The 20881-nt window shown below is 47.3% G+C and overlaps 1 protein-coding gene and 1 long non-coding RNA gene across 8 annotated transcripts in view; one reads left to right on the top strand and one right to left on the bottom strand.

Moving 5' to 3' along the window:
* cdk7 (cyclin-dependent kinase 7) overlaps positions 1-20881 on the bottom strand; it is a 154317-nt gene that overhangs the window by 59628 nt on the left and 73808 nt on the right. For all 7 annotated transcript variants that reach the window (XM_072515970.1, XM_072515974.1, XM_072515971.1 and 4 more), the window contains 2 exons: positions 7176-7235; positions 1588-1621 (listed from right to left, as the gene is read on the bottom strand). In XM_072515970.1, the coding sequence (XP_072372071.1) occupies positions 1588-1621; positions 7176-7235 (94 nt within the window). The remainder of the gene's footprint in view (positions 1-1587; positions 1622-7175; positions 7236-20881) is intronic.
* On the top strand, positions 93-19758 carry LOC140429230 (uncharacterized). Its single transcript, XR_011949016.1, has 3 exons — positions 93-125; positions 6361-6440; positions 19161-19758. It is a non-coding gene; the product is annotated as an uncharacterized lncRNA (long non-coding RNA).

Raw genomic sequence — 20881 nt, 5'->3', positions numbered from 1 at the left:
CTTAAATTCCATCCAATCATTAACCACATTCATTAACATTTGTTTTTCTGGCTAATTAGTAAACCATGGCAGTTTTCTGTCTTTAAGGCAGAGGTTAGGAGACTACAATACTACTGAAAATGAAGGTGAGATTGACTTTTAAATCAGTGACCTGAGGTAGAAAGTATCCCTAGTGGTTTTCAATCATTGTCTTCCCAAAACATGGTAACAAACTTACTTTAATAAGACAGAAAATGCTGGAAAACTCAGGTCTGGCAGCAGCTTTATGCTGCAAAAACAGAAAATGTTTTTATTTCAGGTTCCAACATCCACAATAATTTGCTTTAATTTGGATTTGTTTGTCACGTGTACCGAGGTACAGTGAAAAGTATTTTTTTGCGAACTCAACAGATCATTAAGTACATGAAAAGAAAATACATAACAGGGCAACACAAGGTATACAATGTAACTACATAACACCGGCATCGGGTGATGCATACAGGGGTGTAGTGTTAATCAGGTCAGTCCATAAGAGGGTTGTTTAGGAGTCTGGTAACAGCGGGGAAAAAAATGTTTTTGAGTCTGTTTGTGTTCTCAGACTTTTGTATCTCCTGCCGGATTGAAGACGTTGGAAGAGTGGGTAAGCCGGGTGGGAGGGTCTGTGATTATGCTGCCCGCTTTCCCAGGCAGCGGGAGGTGTAGATGGAGTCAATGGATGGGAGGCAGGTTCGTGTGATGACTGGGCTGTGTTCACGACTTGCTGACGTTTCTTGAGATCTTGGGCCAAGTAGTTGCCATACCAGACTGTGATGCAGCCAGATAGGATGCTTTCTATAGTGCATCTGTAAAATTTGGTACGGGTTAATGTGGATATGCCGAATTTCCTTAGTTTCCTGAGAAAGAATAAGTGCTGTTGTGCGTTTTTGGTGGCAGCATCGATGTGGGAACCCCTAGGAATTTGAAGCTGCTAACCATCTCCACCTCAGCCCCGTTGATGCTTACAGGGATGTGTACAGTACTTTGTTTCCTGAAGTCAATGACCAGCTTTTTAGTTTTGGCATTGAGGGACAGATTGCACTACTCCACTAGGTTCTCTTATCTCCCTCCTGTATTCTGACTCATCGTTATTCGAGATCCGGTCCACTATGGTTGAATCGTCAGCAAACTTGTAGATGGGAGTTGGAACCAAATGTTGTCACGCTGTCATGTGTGTGCAGGGAGTATAGTAGGGGGGGCTAAGTACACAGTCTTGCGGACAGTATTGAGGACTATTGTGGAAGAGGTGTTGTTGTTTATTCTTACTGATTGTGGTCTGTGGGTCAGAATGTCGAGGATCCAGTTGCAGAGTGAGGAGCCAAGTCCTAGGTTTTGGAGCTTTGATATGATGCTAGCATATTTATGCTGTTATGCTGGGAGGCCGTAGCGTAGTGGCATTGTCACTGGCCCAGTAATCCAGGGAAAGATCTAGGGACCTGTGTTCAAATCCCACCATTGCAGATGGTGAAATCTGAATTCAATAAAAATCTATTTTTAACTATTTGGATAAAGTCACTGCGCATTCTAAGAGCACTTTGAATTTTTAATCAATTAAGATACTCCACTACTTACCATCTTTCGCTTCTGATCTGTGACCCACCTTAATCTGCAAAAAAAGGCAAGTACAGAACTTAAACAGACTAAATATTTTAGCCCAGGAGCGGCACGGTGGGGCAGTGGTTAGCACTACTGCCTCAAGGCACCAAGGACCCATGCTCGATCCCAGCCCCAGGTCACAGTCCACGTAGAGTTTGCACATTCTCCCTGTGTCTGCGTGGGTCTCATCCCCACAAGCCAAAGCTGTGCAGGGTAGGTAGATTGGCCATGCTAAATTGCCCCTTAATTGAAAAAAAGAATTGGGTGCTCCAATATTTTAAAATATATATATATATATATGTTAGCCCAGTGAACTGTTGTTAGCTGGGCTCGAGATCAGGTGTGGGATAGCTACAGCCTGCAGGTTACATCAGGTTCAAGGAAGCTTTATATTCTGCTAGAGGCCTGTGACCAATTCATGGGGGTCCAATAGCTACAGGCACAGGAATTAATTTCAGCTATCTTAGCCAATGATCAGAGGCCAGAGTTGGGTGTTTCTCCAGCAGTGTAAGAGCCCAACCCCCTGGGCTTATGTCTTCATTCAGAATCACAGTAAATCTTCACAGTTTAGAGATTGAGATCTTCTCTGGCAAGTGCAATCTTTCTATCTCCAGCTCTGAAACTCAGGAAAAGGCTTTCCAGTTCCTCTCGGAAACTGATTTTAGGATACTTTTTGTCCATTAACAATTGAATGGCTGTTGAGAAATTTGGAATGCCGAGCCCCTCAGAGGACAACATTCTCATAATGCATTTAATCAGGAATCAAATGTTGTTGGAAGAGATGATAAAAGGTCCGTGAATTGGGGCAGGTACTCTCAGAGAAAATGGTGAGGGTGCATTCTGACAATAAGGAGATATGAGCTTACAATGGGCTGGTTTGCAATGCAGAACAAGGCCAGCAGCGTGGGTTCAATTCCCGTACCGGCTTACCCGAATAGGCGCCGGAATGTGGCGACTAGGGGCTTTTCACAGTAACTTCATACTTGTGACAATAAAAGACTATTATCCAGGCTGTGCACAAGTGTTGCCTACCCATCAAAGGTCCTAAGTGAGATGGAGGAGAGGCTAATTCTTGTTTTCAGTCACTGGGTGTACACCTTGTGCTGCAGCCCCAACCCAATCCCACAAACCTCTCACTGCTTCCAATTATGGCCTGCCCTATATTAGCAAAGCAGCTGTGATCATGTACTCTGGGTTACAGCTTCAATGGGAAGGCAAAGCAGCTTTCGTTTCTGCAGATTCTCTTGGAGCTCTATTTAGAAATACTGCAGCATTACAGTATCAAATAATTGCCAATACTTTCAAAAATGCAAATGATTAGATACCCATTTCAGCAAATAGCTTTTAAACACCCATAATTTCTAATACTGAATTATATCAGAGCATCAAATTTTGTTTCGGCTGAACATTGAATGGTGCATACATTTGGGAAGGACAAGAAGCTAGGAAAAGATCGAGGGGTGGTTGTATTAATTATTGATTGTATTAGTATATTAGAGGCGGATGACCTAAGTTCATGAAAACAGGATGTAGAAGCAATTTGGATTGAGATGAGAAATGAAAAAGATGTCATTTGTGGTGTGCAGGTCCCCAATTATAACTATATGATAAGGCAGAGTGTAAAGGAAGAGATAATAGGAGCTTGTCAGAAAAGTACACCGATCATCAAGGGGGATAGTTGTGGAAAAGATCAGATGGGAAACTGTAGCATCGATGAGGACTTTAAAAAATGTTTCAGAATAGTTTTGTCAAACAGCATGTTCTGGAGTTAGCAAGAGAGCAGGCTATATGAGACCTGGTATTGTGCAATGAGATAGGATTAATTGATAACCTCATAACATTTCAATGAGAGGAAAAAGGGGAGGACTCACCATCAGTGGATCAACTGAAAAAGTTAAAGACAATGACAAATTTAAAGAAAAAGCAAATAACTGTACAAACATGGTGGCAGGTCAGAATTTTGGACAGACTATAAACAATAGCAAAGAATGGAAAAAAAAATAAGGATGGAAAAATTAGAGTACGAGAGAAAGATAGCTGGAAATATAAAGGCAGATAGTAAGGGCACGATTCTCCAGAAAGATTTCCGAGTGCGGTAGAGAGTGGGAACTGCTGCGAGCTTTCCGACGCTCAAACCGCCGAGGCCAGGAACGCTATTCAACATTAATTGGTCCACTTAAAGAGGCACCACTCGCCGCAAATGAAGGCTCGTCAACCAATTTGACGGGACCTGCTCACCTGCCCCCCGCTAACAAGGTCGAGCAGCATCTGCACAGCCAGCCCCACTCAGCTCGCTGCCATGGCGCAGAGACGATTGGCCCCACGATTTGGGGATGCAGACCTGGGGAGGCTCCTTGATGCGGTGGAGGCCAGGAGGGATGACCTGTTCCCCTGAGGGTCCTGGAGGGTGAGCCACAGGGCAGCCAGTGCTGCCTGGGACGAAGTGGCGGCGGACGTGAGCTCGGGGATTATGACCAGGTGGACTGGCCTCCATGTCGCGAGGTCAACCACCCACACCAGGCAGCACTGGTGAGTTGACACCAAGGCCGTGCCCCCCCCCCCCCCCCCCCCCCCCCACCCCATGAGCCAACCTCCACAACCCTCCATGCGGCCCCAACTCTACCTTCACTCCCTCCTCCCAACTCTTCCTTCACACCCCCCTCCACTACTGTGAACCACGCTTGCGGCTAATGATGCCCTCGCTGTGTCTCCGCAGGAGAAGCTCTCCCACAATCGCCAGGAGAGGGCCAAGACTGGCAGAGGCGTGCTGGACATACAAATCCTCACCACCTTTGAGGAACGGGCCCTGGAGGTGACGGGGTGACCAAGGGCACAGGTCACCAATACGGAGGTCGGCGCATGCCGGAGAAGTGAAGATCCACCTGGAAGATCTGTCACACGTGAATCCTCAGATATCTACACTTGTCTCTGGCCACCTTAAATGGCATGCCGCCTAAATTGACTCGCAGACCCAACACTTCGATTTTTCCTACTTTTCCCAACTTATATCCTGAGAACGCCCCAAACGTCTCGAAAAGGCGCATGATCCTCTCCATGCTCTCCAGCGGGTCCGACACATACAATAGTAGGTATCCTGTACCTCTGCGAGGCTTGGATAGAGTGGACGTGCAGAGATGTTTCCACTTGTGGGGGAAACTAGAAGCAGAAGTCACAATCTCAGATTAAAGGAATGATCCTCTAAAACAGAAATGAGGAGCAATTTCTTCAGCCAGAGGGTGGTGAATCTGTGGAACTCTTTAATGCAGTAGGCTGTGGAGGCCAAATCACTGAGTGTCTTTAAGACAGAGATTGATAGGTTCTTGATTAATAAGGGGATCAAGGGTTATGGGAGAAGGCGGGAGATTGGGCATGATTGGGAATATCATCCATAATTGAATGGAGGAGCAGACTCGATGGGCTGAGTGGCCTAATTCTGCTCCTATGTCTCATGAAACATACAAGGTCCTGAAAGGTCTTGAAAGGGTGGAGGTGGAGAGGATGTTTCCTCTTGTATTAGAGTCTAGAACTAGGAGTCACTTTAAAAATAAAAATAAGGAGTTGCTCATTTGTGACAGAGATGAGGAGAAATTCTTTCTCTTAGAGGGCCACGAGTCTTTGGAACCCTTCCTCAGTGGTGGAAGCAGAGTACTTGAATAATTTTTAAGACAGGTTCTTGATTATCAAGTGGGGGGGGTGAAAGGTTATCAGAGGTAGGCAGGAATGTGGGATTGAGGTTACAGTCAGATCAGTCATGCTCTTAAATGGCAGAGCCGGCTTGATGGGCCGAGTGGCCTACTCCGGCTCCTAATTCGGATGTTTGTGTGCATCTTCTGTTCCTGTCAGAGGTGCACCAAACATGTACATTGTTAGAGGAAGAATGCTGAATGTAAAAGAAAGTGCATCGCATTTTGTGTTTTGAGAAATTAGGAATGTGTTCCCTAACAGATGTGTAACAGATTACAAGCACACGTGGTAACATTTCTTTTAAAATGTATCAGGAGGTATATGGCCTTCCGTACAATCCACAGCTGTGGCCCTCAGGCTGAATAGTTTTGCCACCCCTGCTCTAGGCAGTGCTCCCAGACAAACCAATCTTTAAGGGGACAGTACGCTAAAATTCCTCTTGGAGCATATGTGCAGCTGATAACAGTGGGAAAAAATCTATAAGGAACACGTGTTCGGAATGAAAGGCAGGCTGGATTGGATTGGATTTGTTTATTGTCACGTGTACCAAGGGACAGTGAAAAGTATTTTTCTGCGAGCAGCTCAGCAGATCATTAAGTACATGAAAAGAAAAGGAAATAAAAGAAAATACAGAATAAGGCAACACAAGATACACAATGTAACTAGATAACACCAGCATTGGATGAAGCATACAGGGGTGTAGTGTTAATCAGGTCAGTCCATAAGAGGGTCGTTTAGGAGTCTGGTAACAGTGGGGAAGAAGCTGTTTTTGAGTCTGTTCATGCGTGTTCTCAGACTTTTGTATCTCCTGCCCGATGGGAAAGGTTGGAAGAGTGAGTAGGTCGGGTGGAAGGGGTCTTTGATTATGCTGCCCGCTTTCCCCAGACAGCAGGAGGTGTAGATGGAGTCAGTGGATGCGAGGCAGGTTCGTGTGGTGGACTGGGCTGTGTTCACGACTCTGAAGTTTCTTACGGTCTTGGGCCGAGCAGTTGCCATACGAGGCTGAAAAGCAGTATCATGCGTCGGAACTTGAAACCATAAAACATTGATGATCTTTTTTTTCAGGACTTAAGACATAATGTATCTGGGTCAGATCCATTCTCATCCCATTGAAGTTGGCTTACTTGGAGGTGGCTGCAGATCTGGTGAGTGAGGCCGACAGATTCCAAGAAGGCATTTGACAATGTTCTAGAAGCAGATGGACTGATTCATGAGAGAGATGGTAAAGTACCAGGTCACACTGCTAATGGGCAGCACGGTAGCACAAATGGATAGCACTGTGGCTTCACAGCGCCAGGGTCCCAGGTTCGATTCCCCGCTGGGTCACTGTCTGTGCGGAGTCTGCACGTTCTCCCCGTGTCTGCGTGGGTTACCTCCGGGTGCTCCGTTTTCCTCCCACAGTCCAAAGACGTGCAGGTTATGTGGATTGGCCATGATAAATTGCCCTCAGTGACCAAAAAAATTAGGAGGGATTATTGGGTTACGGGGATAGGGTGGGAGTGAGGGCTTAAGTGGGTCGCTGCAGACTCGATGGGCCAAATGGCCTCCTTCTGCACTGTATGTTCTATGTTCTAAGGTAGAAAGCAAAGGCTGAGACATGCATGAGGAGGTTCCAGACAGGAAACCAGTTGCCAAGAGGGCCAAAGCAGTCAGCACTGGGCTGCTATTACTTAGTCATTTTATAAAATTACTTCAGGGGGAAAAAACAATACCAAACTGGGTTCAGTAATTAATAATACTAGCCAATATATGAAAATCCAAAAAGAGCCTGGGAAGATAATGGTCAGAGAGGTGGAAAATGGAATTCAACATAGTTATGTACAAAGTCATGAGATTAGTAGGAACGGTGAGAAAAAAATCCTGATGAAAGCTGTGCTTACCTTTTTTATTGCAACAATGTGGTCTGTGTTCTTGTCTTTTGCCTTATAGACAGTGGCAAACTAAAAATTGAAAACATTAAAATATTAACTGTATCATTTAGTTTGAGGAAAAATATCAAACTATAAAGCACTGCTGCCAAAAAATAGCCTATAGTTTAAGGCATCCAAACTGAAAACTGCGGATTTGATAATCTCTTCCTTGTATTTATGTATCTCGTTAAATTTGTTTTGGATTTTGAAGTTTTTCATGACGGCTTTGTGTACTTGGGAGAAAGTAATCTTCAAAAACTTTAAGCAGTGCGAACAGGTACAGAAAAGATGTACACAATCTTTGAAATAAAAACAGAACGTGCCGAAAAATCTTAGCAGGTTGGGCAGCATCTGTGGAGAGAGAAAGAATGTTTAAAATTCGAGCCAATGTAAATCTTCTTCGGAACATTATATACACAGTCCAAAGATGTGCGGGTTAGGTGGATTGGCCATGCTAAATTGTCCCCTCAGTATTCAATGGTTAGGTGGGGTTACGGGGATAGGGAGGGGCGGGTAGGGGAGTGGGCCTAGGAGGGTTGGTACAGACTCGATGGGCAGAATAATCTCATTCTGCACTGTAGAGATTCTATGGTTCAATGGTACCAACAAATTTGAATGAGGTAATCCTCCACTGGGTCAACAAGCTCACAAATGACAGGTTTGTGTGTTGCTGGAAGAATTTAAATGTTATGTGCAGCTCCCAAAAGGCGGGAAGGACCTGGCAGAAGGGAGGGGGGGTAACGAACCAGGTGGGAATGAAGGGTAAGGAGGGGGAGTGGGGGGGGCAGAGGGACTTTTGGTGGCAGCCATGAGCTGAGCGGTCACATGCAAATTGGCTGTCGCCTGTGAACTTCAGATTAGGCGTTTCAACCCTGCCAAACTGGCACCAAGAAGAGGTTCCCCAAAGTAACCCCACCATCTATTGCTGTATCAACCAGAATGCCAACGAGCCAGCAATCAGGCCGCAAAGACAGTTAAGAGCAGGGAGAGGGAAACCTCGACCTCTGAACAAGGAGACCCCCATGGCAGCCGAGAACCGACCAAGGTTGACACTACGGAACCGGGGGGGGGGGGGGGGGGGGGGAGAAGAGAGAGAGAGAGAGAGAGAGAGAGAGAAGAAACAGACCCATGGAGATTCAACTACCCAAGAGAGGGGTTCGCACGTATAGCCTATTCACGTATAGCCTGCTTCATTGTGGTAAAACCGGTGCTTCCAGTGGTAGTGTGGGTGGAATACTCCGCGATAGTAATCTTGGACCACCCTCCATGTTACATTTTTTAATAAATATTTTTATTAAGGCATTTATAAATAAACATCAAGTGCAAAAACCCAAGATCAAAAAGAGAACAGGAGATCCCATAATAACTAAATAAATAAACAACCCGTCCTCCCTACCATGCCCCCCTCCCCATCCCCCCGGAAAGGTTTGCCCGAAGATGGAAACCCTATTTTGACTTCTTCCAGGACAGTTAAGTTAGTTTGGGGGGGGGGGGGGAAGAAAGAAGAGAAAGATGATGTCTGGATCAGTTGGGGGGGGGCCCGGTGGATTGCGTGGAAAGGGCAGGGAGCTGTGATGGCAAGTGGGAAGATGGAGGGGATGCCAGTAGTCCTGGTAAATGTTTATGCCCCAAATTGGGATGATGTGGAGTTCATGAGGCGAGTATTGGGGAAGATCGCAGACCTGGACTTGCACCGACTGATTATTTTGGCGGGGGGGGGGGGGGAGAGATGGACTTGAAACACGGTCACTGATCTAGGGGTGGACCCCTTGAGTTTGAGGAGAGTGTCGGCGGTGGCGAAGGAGCTGAAAGGGGTTTATGGAGCACATGGGTGGCGTGGACCCGTGGCGGGTTGGGATTCCAAAGGCAAAGGAGTTTTCATATTTCTCCCATGTGCATAAGGTCTACTCGCGGATTGACTGGGTAAGTTGTTACTGGCGGAAGTGATGGACTCGGGATATTCGGCAATCGTGGTCTCGGAACGCACGCCGCATTGGGTGGACTTGCGGCGGGTGGATCGGGGGGGCACAGCGCCAACTGCTGGCACACCAGCTAAGGGAACAGGCTGCCTCAAGAGAGATAGCACAGGTAAAGGGCCATAAGACATAGGAGCAGAATTAGGCCACTCGGCCCATCAAGTCTGCTCCGTCATTTATTCATGGCTGATATTTTTCTCATCCCCATTCTCCTCCTTTCACCCCATAACCCCTGATCCCCTTATTGATCAAAAACCTATCTATCTCTGTCTCAAAGACACTCAGTGATTTGGCCTCCACAGCCTTCTGCGGCAAAGAGTTCCAGAGATTCACCACCCTCTGGCTGAAGAAATTCCTCCTCATCTCTGTTTTAAAGGATCGTCCCTTTATTTTGAGATTGTGTCCGCTGCTTCTAGTTTTTCCTACAAGTGGAAACATTCTCTCCATGTCCACTCTATCCAGGCATCGCAGTATCCTGTAAGTTACAATAAGATCCCCCCTCATCCTTCTAAACTTCAACGTGTACAGACCCAGAGTCCTCAACCGTTCCTCATACGACAAGCTCTTCATTCCAGGGATCATTCTTGTGAACCTCCTCTGGACCCTTTCCAAGGCCAGCACATCCTTCCTTAGATATAGGGCCCAAAACTGGTCACAATACTCCAAATGGGGTCTGACCAGAGCCTTATATAGCCTCAGAAGTACATCCCTGCTCCTGTATTCCAGCCCTCTCGACATGAATGTTAACATTGCATTTGCCTTCCTAACTGCCGACTGAACCTGCACGTTAACCTTAAGAGAATCGTGAACAAGGACTCACAAGTCCCTTTGTGCTTCTGATTTCCTAAGCATCTTCCCATTTAGAAAACAGTCTATGCCTCCATTTCTCCTTCCAAAGTGCATAACCTCACACTTTTCCACATTGTATTCCATAGGAACAGGAACAGTAGGATGGTCCCAGCCCGAAATGAAATTAATGGGGCCGTTGCAAACTTTGACTGCCGACCGTACACCGAGCCCCGAGGGATATTCGAAGATTAAACGGTTCCTCGAGGAACTGGACATACCAGTTGTGGAGGAGGACATGAGACAGGGATTGGAAACACTGCTAGGGCTGGAAGAGATCATGGAATTTACAGTGCAGAAGGCCATTTGGCCCATCGAATCTGCATCGACCCTACCCAAGCCCACACCTCCACCCTATCCCCGTAACCCAGCAACCCCACTAAGGGCAATTTATCATGGCCAATCTACCTAATCTTTCCTGTGGGAGGAAACCGGAGCACCCAGAGGAAACCCACACAGACACAGGGAGAACGTGCAGACTTGGAACAGACAGTGACCAAAGCCGGGAATCAAACCTGGGACCCTGGAGCTGTGAAGCAACAGTGCTAACCACTGTGTTACTGTGCCGCCCTAATTCCATGCAGTCAGCAAAGGCACCGGGATCGGATGGGTTCCCAGTGGAATTAGAGAAGAAATGTGCGGCAACACTGTCCCCGCACCTGCGGAACATGTTCAACGGCGTGAGGGGGGCCCTGACGCCCATTCTGGCACAGGCCACAATCTCACTGATCCCCAAAAAAGACAAAGATCCGATGGAGTGCAAGTAGCATAGATCCATTTCACTCCTGAACATGGACGATAAAGGTCTGGCGAAAGCTCTGGCGAGGCAACTGGAGAGCCGCTTGCCAGAAGTCATTGTCGGAGACCAGACAGGGTTTGTCAAGAGCAGACAGCTAATGGCGATCAGGCGCCTGCTGAACATGATAAGGACCCAAGGGAGAGGACACCAGAATTGATCGTTGCCCTGGTCCCCGAGAAAGCCTTTGATCAAGTAGAATGGGGGTACCAGCGACTAGGGGCTTTTCACACTAACTTCATTTGAAGCCTACTTGTGACAATAAGCGATTTTCATTTCATTTCATGGAGGTTTGGGTTTGAACCAGGGTTCACCTCATGGGTGAGATTTCTGTTCAGCGCTCCAATGGTGAGCGTACGGATGAACACCACCAGTGTACATAAACGATTTGGAGGGGGTCATGAAAAGTCCTTGGCAAGTAGGATTAAGGTGAATCCCAAAGCTTTTTTTTCATTTGTCAAAAGCAAGACGGTGGCTAGGGAAAGGATTGGACCACTTAAGGACAGTGGGGGGAACCTATGTGTAGCCAGAGGAAATGGGTGAGGTACTGTAGCCATCTGGGATGGCCACGGCCCGATTACAAAATGGACACTTGCAAAGAATGCAGGGAAAATTGGACAATACTGAAAAACAAGCAGGTGCAAGGTCTGTCTGCTGATTAGAGCCTTGGCTCTCAGACAGGACAGAAACAGCTGAGCCATCTACATACTAATGAGCCAGCTCCGAGGACAAAAGGGAAACATTTAGATAAACAATGTTAAGGCAGACACCCCGGCGCCAGAGGAGACTCAAACAAAGCAAACCAACGGCCACCTAGGACACGCCCAGCAACCAGTGAAACCCACCCCTCTATTGGAGGAAGATCGAGAAGAATGATTGGGAAAGGCCCAATTAATTGAGGCCAAGTTCAAGGCCCACCCAAAAGCACGCAAAGCCCCTTCAGGTATAAAAAGTGTTCCCCAAGAGAGAATCTTTCTTCTTTGGCCTTGGCTCTCAGCGAAGAGAGACCAGCCTAGCAGCTACGCCAGACCAAGTAAGTTCCAAGTCAACGCACGCTACGAGATAGACGCTCCTAGTTGCTATCATGTAAACAGCTCAACCCAGCAGCCTCAGAACCAAGCAATGGCCATTGTTCCTCTGACTGAGTGGGCACCTGAAGCTTTAGTAATAGTGATAGTTTCGGTTGTAGAGTTTTATGCATGAGTAGATTTGACTGTGTGTAAATAAATGAGCATTGCTTTTGAACTTACTAACTGGTGTATCGAGTCTTTGATCAGTATTCGGTTCTGAACCTTGTGGCGGTGTCGAAAGATACCTGGCGACTCTTGAGCAAACATGATTAAATAGAGCCAAATTAAGAACCAACCAAAAGTTAGCAACATTTACTGGCGACATCTGACAGGACTCGACTTAGAAATGGCCAAACCACTCTGAGAGAACCCAAAATTTGAATTGAGAATCTAATTGGAAACAGAAAATCCACAAGCGTAAGAACAGTACTGACTCTGAGATTCGGAAGTGTGTTAATGCATGCGTACTAACAGGGATATAAGGTAAACTTGAGAGATTTTGTTGTGTAAAACTGTCAGGAGTTTTGTAGGCTGGAAATTAGCGTAAGCCGTACCCGTGTTTACATCACCACTTTATCACCCCCGTTCCAAACTCAGTAGAGAACCTAGATAGAGAAAATGGCAATGAAGGCAATGGAACGCCTTATGAATTCCCAGGAATTTGAAGTCACAGCGACCAGTAGAGTAGGACAGTGTCCCGTTTGGGAAGATGAGATCAGGAAATATCTCAAAGGGAAAGGATGGCCCCTTTGGAGTGAATTCTGTGATAATGAGGAAACAGGACCCGGGAGTATAGGACATACTTGGTGGGAGAACCTGTCAGAGATTCACAAGAGCTTAGGGAAAGCTCGCAAGCCGATGGCAATCGTGTCCTGTTTGGCACAATTTCGAGGCACAGAGGAGGTCGTTAGGACGCTCCGTAGAGAGATAGAGGAGAGAGACAGAACCAGTGAAGTAGACACAAGTGAGGTAGAGAAGGAGAATCGAGATTTAAAAGAGCAGTTAGCAGCAAGGGACAGAAAGGTGGATGATGCCAAGAGGGCACATCAGTCTTGTCTCGCGCATTTGAACAGTTTTCAGACGCAATACGATAAGGCCTACCAGGACACGCAACGTGCGGTCTTGGTAAGACAAGAGACAGAACAGCAAGTGGAGAAATTGCAGAAACAGTGCAATGATTTAAAAGCAGCCCTACGAGCACTCCATACTTCCACGACGGAACAAAGGCAGTGCTCAGTAGACCATGCAAAGTGCCGGAAGCAAATTGCAGGATTGCAATCTCTGCTGTCCATGCAAAATGGATTTCAAAGTACATTCGGACCTCAATTAGATCAAGAAAACGGCCCCGACTGGCAGGAATTGAACGAGACTGCCCATAGATACGTACATGGGACATGTACGCAGGAAAAACCCAGAAAAGGAAAGCGCCCCAACCCCCAACCGAACAGGCAGAACACCCCCCCATGAACCCTGTAACCACACACCGCAGGGCGGCAGGAGAAGGAGAAGCAGATTTCCTTTACACAATCCCGTTAACCGTGACCCAATTACGGGACGCGTGTGGAAAAATTACACACTTCCTCCCCACTTCAAACCCCCACCAATTTTTCGCGAAAGTCAAACAGCAGGCTACCATGTACGGCCTGGACGAAAAGGAGCAAGTGAAGCTCACAGTTTTAAGCCTCGACCCTTCACTCATGGCAGCCCTTTCCGACCCACAGAATGTAGGAGGAGGCACACTCCAAGAGATGCACACGGCGATCCTTGGTGTGATCGGCTTTAACAGAAGAGACCCTGCAGAAGGCTTAAATAAGTGTAGGCAAAAGAAGGCAGAGCATCCCACAGCGTTTGCTGGACGCTTGTGGGTACACTTCACCGCAGTTTTTGGAGAGATAGCCCGCACCCATTAGTCCCCAGATAATATGGCCAAATGGACCTGAATTCTAGTCTCCCACGCCACAGAAGCAGGACGAAAAGCTTGCGCAAATTATGACCCCTCAGATGAGGCCCACAATAAAAACTGGGGTTTGAAGAGATTGTCCCGCACTTGGGAGCAATCAATTGCAGGCAAAACCGCATTTGTAACACCCGATGAAGAGCAGGCAGAGATGAACCCAGTTAAAGCGCACCAGAACCCCGCATGGGTAAATGAGGGCAGGAACAGCCCACCCCAGCCCAAAGCTCAGGAATGTTACAATTGTGGACAGCTAGGACACTTTGCACGAGTGTGCAACCCAAAAGCAGCAGAGAAACCAATATATAGGCACCTTAAACTGGAATAGGGTAAAGCCGATTCATAGCGTTAGCGCCCGTTCAGAGAATGCAGACATGAACGGCACCGACTGACGGTCTTCGGGCTCCCCAACTTGGGTCTGCGACACCCTTTGGGACAAGTCCGGTAGACCTGTAGTGGCAGGCAAAGTTCGGGGACAACCCGTAGAATTTCTTTGGGACACAAGAGGGTCCCGCACCACACTCAATTCCTCCATGATGTTTCAGCGAGACACGTGGCCCACAACAGACACCATCACACTCAGCGGTTTTACAGGCCATTTACACCAGGGACACATCACAGCCCCTGTAGCAATACAAATAGGGAACATCACAACCTAAGCACCCCGTAGTTTTGGTTGATCTACCCAGACAGCAGAACATATCCTTGGGATCGATTTCATGAGCTCCGATAACCTTTCTTTTGACCCAGTTAACAAGTGTGTTTCGAAAATGGCAAAGGCAGCACGAGCCCCCGCCACGTTCACAGTAGGAGAGTACGTAAACAGGATTAGCTCAGTAGGAGACTTTTGGTTCAACCCTCGAACCATTAGTGCAGACAAACAGGTTAGGGCAGTCCTGCAGGAACATAAAGCAGTATTTGCACAGCACGAGCACGACTGTGGCAAATTGGCTGGCTTTGTGAACATTACACGTCCTGACCCTAAACCCCAGAAGCAGTACGGATTTCCCCAGGAAGCAGAGGGAGAAATCTCCACAGTAATAGAGAGTTTGTTGGATCAAGGCATACTTAGATCAGTAGCCTCCACAAACAACGCACCAATTTGGCCCGTCAGGAAATCGGATGGATCATGGCGACTGACCATTGATTACCGGGAACTGAACAAAGTAACCCCAGCAGCAGCCCCCACCGTAGCCACAAGTCCCGAGAACATGCTCAAACAGGGACTCCAGTCAAAATGTTTTTCGGTTTTGGACATTAGTAACGGCTTTTGGTCCATTCCATTGGCTAAAGCGTGCCATTACAAATTCGCCTTTACATTCCAAGGGCAACAATACACGTGGACGTGCCTTCCACAACTCCCTCTCCATTTTCCACCGACAGCTGGCAAATGGATTCACAAAATTTTCCCGCCCTGATTGTCTGGTCCAGTATGTAGACGACTTGTTACTACAGACAGACAGAAAGGGAGAGCACATTTCGCTTCTCGCCGAACTCCTAGCACTCCTAAAAGAAATTGGTTGTAAAGTCAACCCGAAGAAGGCCCAGATTTTGAAAGAAAAAGTGATTTACTTGGGAACAGTGATCACTCATGGTAAACGCGAGATCGAGCAAAAGAGAATTGACTCGATCGTCAAATTGCCCCTTCCCCATAATGTCTCAGCCCTCCGGTCATTTCTAGGACTGGTTCGCTACTGCCGAAACCATATTGACAGTTTCGCCACTAAAGCAGCGCCCCTTTTCTGAACTTCTCAAGAAGCAGGCACCTTGGGAATGGCTTCCACAGCATACAGATGCCGTGGACGCTTTAAAAAGAGCACTCAGCACAGCCCCCGCACTACAGGTCGCAGATCCACTTTCCCCATATGCAATCGAAGTTGCAAGCACCGACCGAACCCTTTCGGCCGTGCTCCTCCAGGAACGTCATGACCAATTACGCCCCGTAAGATACGCCTCACGCGTGTTAGACCCCGTAGATCAAGGATTTGTTTTGCCTGTGAAAGGCACCTGCTCTCGTTTTTTTGGGCAGTACAATACTTCGCCTACATTACAGGACTCAACCCCATCACCATCCTCACAGAATTAATCCCAACACAGCTACTGTTAGACGGCCGACTTAAGGATGGCAGTCAGCCAAATTTGCGCAGCCCGTTGGACCCTTCTTTTACAGGGACGGGACATCACAGTAAAACGAACCAAGACCCACACCTTCCTTGCCGATAATTTGCAGTATGCAGGCAGCCCTCATGAGTGTGAGATCATCACCACGAAACAGAACACAGGCCCATTGATTCCTAAAACACCTCCCAGAAAAACAGGTAGTACACCCCAGAGACCCCAGCCCACAGACACGTGCGCACCCCTGAAGATTTATGTGGATGGTTCCTCCAGTGTTAAATGGAAAGAGAATTACCGGTTGCGGTATTTACGTGGACACGCAGGGACGCGCCCTAGATGAGATTGCATTAAAGTTGCCAAGACACTTAGGCTTGCAGGCAGCAGAACTGGCAGCAATCGCTTATATTGTAGACCACCCCGACTCGTTCCCGACCCCAGCAGACATCTATTCAGACAGCTTGTATGTATGTAATAGTTTGACGGAATTCCTACCCCTGTGAGAAACAAGAGGATTTGTTTCCGCGGACGGTAAACCCCTACCCTCAGCCCCATTACTCCGCCATATCTTAGAGACAGCGAAGGATAGAAAATACGGAATAATTAAGGTTCGCAGTCATCACCGTTCTTCCCCCGCTGGTAACGTTAAAGCAGACGCCCTGGCAAAGGCAGGCTCCAGGCATGGTTATTTTTGAACCCCCCCCAAAAGCACCCCAGTACACGCAGTTCAGGTCTCACAGACCAACATTCAGGATTTAGCGAAGGCCCAGAAAGAGGACGAGAAACTCACGGAAGTTTTAAAGGGAACCTTCCCAGCCCCGTACGACAAGTTTAAAAACGCAATCACCACACACGACAGTGTGATTTTAAAGGAAGGCATTTATATAGTGCCCAGCCAGGACAGGAACCAGATCATTTGTCAGTTCCATGACAATCATGGACACCAAGGAATTGAACCCACCCTCGCCCACCTCAGACCGCTTTGCTGGTGGCCTGATTTAAAACCAATGTCACACACTACGTAGAGAATTGTTTAATCTGTGCACAGAACAATCCAGACAGATATGCTAAAAAGGCTCAACTTAGCCAAACCTGCCCCATTAATGGACCCTGGACAAATCTCCAGATAGATTATATAGGACCCCTACCCTCGTGCAGAAATGGTTACAAGTATGTGTTGGTGGTCTCACAAAATGGGTGGAAGCTTTTCCTAAAGTGAACTAATACGGCCATGACAACGGCTAAAATATTAACACACCACATCTTTACAAGATGGGGACTCCCACGCAGTATAGAGTCCGATCAAGGCTCCCATTTCCAGGACCTGTAATGAAAAACGTCCACATTGCATACCCCCCCCCCCCCTCCCCCAGGTCGAGTGGTATTGTAGAGAGGATGAATAGGACATTAAAAGCCACCCTCAGGAAAATGGTTCAGCAGAATAACAGCACCTGGGATTCAGTTCTCTCATTTGCTTTAATGTTTATAAGAAACACGGTATCCACGTCCACAGGATACACCCCCCACACCCTCATGACCGGACGCCCCACGAAAGGCACAGAGTATTTATTAGGACTGGATTTGGCCAGCCCTGCAGTCATAGCCCTCACGCATGAAAATACGGTTCAACAACTGCTCCAGAACATAAAGGCAGCCCAGCTCGCAGCAGCTGTGAGACTTGGAACCAGGAAGAAACAGAGCAAGGTTTGTTTCGACAAAACAGTACACGCCACTCAGTTTACAGTAGGGCAACAAGTCATGCTTTGCCGATACAACCCCAGTTCATTCCTTTCCCCAAAATGTTCCGGACCGTATTCCATTTCAGACAAGGTCAGCCCCTTGGTATACAAAATTACATATCCCAATGGTAAGTCGACATCGTTTCACATAAACCAGCTCAAGGCTTATGGCTCGCAGAATAACGACACACACATCTTGCTCGCAGCAGCAGATGAGCACGCCCCGCCTCAGATGACGTTTTCCTACCCTCCCCACCCAGTCCAGCCCGCCTTCAGACAAGACTTCAACTCCACCCCCAGAGGCACGACTCCGCCTCTCCCTTCCCTCAAACGACAGCGACAGTGATAGCGATCACGATGACGATAACCACAGCACACCACGTTACGACTATACCCCTGCACCAGGCCCCACTCCCAGCGAATCAGAGCATGATCCCACTGACCCCTTCGAGATTACAGATATCAAAGCCCCTGACCCAGACCCACCGCCCGACGATTACAATTGAAACATAGTAGGTCCAACCTCGACACACAGTTCTGGCACCGAGACAATTCGTTCTGGCTCAGCCGGAATGATGAGATGGACCCCAATTCGCCCCAAGCAGCTTTAGCACGGTTACTACAGTCAAGCGTTTGGCAGCCGGGAGAAGATGATGACTTAGAGTCTGACTCCCACCAAACAAATCCCTTTGCGACCCTGTTTGCTATTAAGCAGTGAAGTGTCCAAAGGATGAAAAAAAAAGGAACCGCTGGAGAGATACGGTGTCCTTTCTGATGGAACCTGCACCATTTTTGTTGCATGTTTGTTCAATAGTGTTAACGTCAAGTGTTGTTCGTAAACTCGAAAGTTTTCACGGCCCCAGGACACCACTCCTTTGACGCCCAATGCCTGTTAAAGGTACAAGTTTGTCGCCAGACAACTGTTCAGAGGAACTAGTTTGTCGACAGACACGACTCATAGCTACTCTCCTGATTCGAGAGGAAGCCCCCACGACGATCACATTCTTACCCGTTCTTGCCGGTTGCTCAGGCAGTGGAGAAACGGCATTGGTCCCCGCCCTGCCTGAGGGCCTCCTTCTGGTCAGATACGCTCGGGTAGAGCACATACGGCATTGATCACCGTCCTACCCGGGGATTCCACCCATTTCTTACCCGCCGCAGCCCATACGCACCCCATTTTGGCTCGTTACCGTCAAAATTCTTTTGTTTGGTTTTGTTGCTTCCATATGTTATTTACATCCTCAAACACTAGGATGGTGGGTCGCACAGGCTGCGAAACAGTTCGCAGTATGTCAGTAATTTTCTCGGATGTCTTGTCCCAAAAATTTGTTTTTTTTTTTTAAATGAGGGAGTCACAGACGGTGACCAATTATAAAGGGAAATTGGCAATAAAGGACAGACAGACAAACAGACGAGATCTTAAGCAAGATAATAACAGAAATTATGCTTGTGTTCACAGAACTCCGGAACCCCGGAGGAAGACAAAGAAGAAGACCGACAACGATGAAGACAGCCTTCGTGTTCACATGGATCTTAGCGGGATCCCTTCAGTTGCGCGCGGACGCTACCCCCCTGACCCCTACCACACAAGCCGTGTATGATTCCCACCCCTGCTATACACGGAAACCCAAGATAACTAGTCCCGCGATAGCTAGTTAGACCTGGTGTGATAAGTTTATCACCTGGTACTCACTCTCATATGTAGTCAAAGCACTCTTAGTGCTGGCGATACTTTGCAGTGTCGTGCAAACATTTAGTTAGAAAATGGCGAAAGAGAGCATATCGCTCTCACACCCCGGTATACAGGTTTAGGTCCCCCATTTTCAGATTTTACCAGACCCCCGAACCCATTGGGATGGATTAAAGTACATCCATTTTTCTTTATATATTCTGTGGAATAAAGAGATGTAAACCTCTGTGTTTGACTGCCAGGCCAGAGACATTTGTGTGCTGCTATTTTGTACAGGTTAAGATGTTTAGATTATTTTTGGATTGTTTGAATAAGGATAGTTTATTGAGAATAGTTAGAGGTTCCAGTGTTTTTATTTTTCTGTAATGCATGCATTAATGTCATAGCGACCCGTAGAGTTTTTATGATAATGAATGTATTTAAAATGGTTTAGGTAAAATTGTGTTGCATAGGATAGGACAGTGTAGAGCCTAAGTATGGGTGCCCCGTTTGGTTAGAGGATGAGGATGACGCAGCAGTGTGATCCTTCACGCTTATGCGTTGAGGATCACAAGGAGGGTGTGTAGCCATCTGGGATGGCCACGGCCCGATTACAAAATGGACACTTGCAAAGAATGCAGGGAAAATTGGACAATACTGAAAAAGAAGCAGGTGCAAGGTCTGTCTGTTGATTAGAGCCTTGGCTCTCATACAGGACAGAAACTGCTAAGCCATCTACATACCAATGAGCCATCTCCGGGGACAAAAGGGAAACATTTAGATAAACAATGTTAAGGCAGACAGAGGAGACACAAACAAATCAAACCAACCTAGGACACACCCAGCAACCAGGGAACCCACCCTCTATTGGAGGAAGATCGATAAGAATGATTGGGAAAGGCCCAATTAATTGAGGCCAAGTTCAAGGCCCGCCCAAAAGCACGCGAAGCCCTTTCAGGTATAAAAAGTATTCCCCAAGAGAGGATCTTTCTTCTTTGGCCTTGGCTCTCAGCGAAGAGAGACCAGCCCAGCAGCTACGCCAGACCAAGTAAGTTCCAAGTCAATGCACGCTACGAGATAGACGCTCCTAGTTGCTATCCTGTAAACAGCTCAACCCAGCAGCCTCAGAACCGAGCAACGGCCAAAGTTCCTCTGACTGAGTGGGCATCCGAAGCAAAGTATAGGCTTCAGTAATAGTGATAGTTAGGTTGTAGAGTTTAATCCGGACAAATGTGACGTTATGCATTTTGGTAGGTCTAGCATATAGGGGAAATATACCATAAATGGTAAAACTCTTAAGAATATAGAAAGGCAGAGAGATCTGGGCGTGCAGATCCACAGATCATTGAAGGTGGCAACACAAGTGGACAAGGTAGTCAAGAAAGCATACGGAATGCTTGCCTTCATTGGACAGGGCATCGAGTATAAAAACTGGCAAGTCATGCTACAGTTGTATAGAACCTTGGTAAGGCTGCACTTGGAATATTGCGCACAATTCTGGTCGCCACACT

Source organism: Scyliorhinus torazame, chromosome 9 (genome assembly GCF_047496885.1).
Source record: "Scyliorhinus torazame isolate Kashiwa2021f chromosome 9, sScyTor2.1, whole genome shotgun sequence".
In the NCBI taxonomy this organism is placed as follows: domain Eukaryota; kingdom Metazoa; phylum Chordata; class Chondrichthyes; order Carcharhiniformes; family Scyliorhinidae; genus Scyliorhinus; species Scyliorhinus torazame.
Note: the sequence above shows the minus strand (reverse complement) of the source record. Positions and strands in the feature narration are given on the sequence as shown.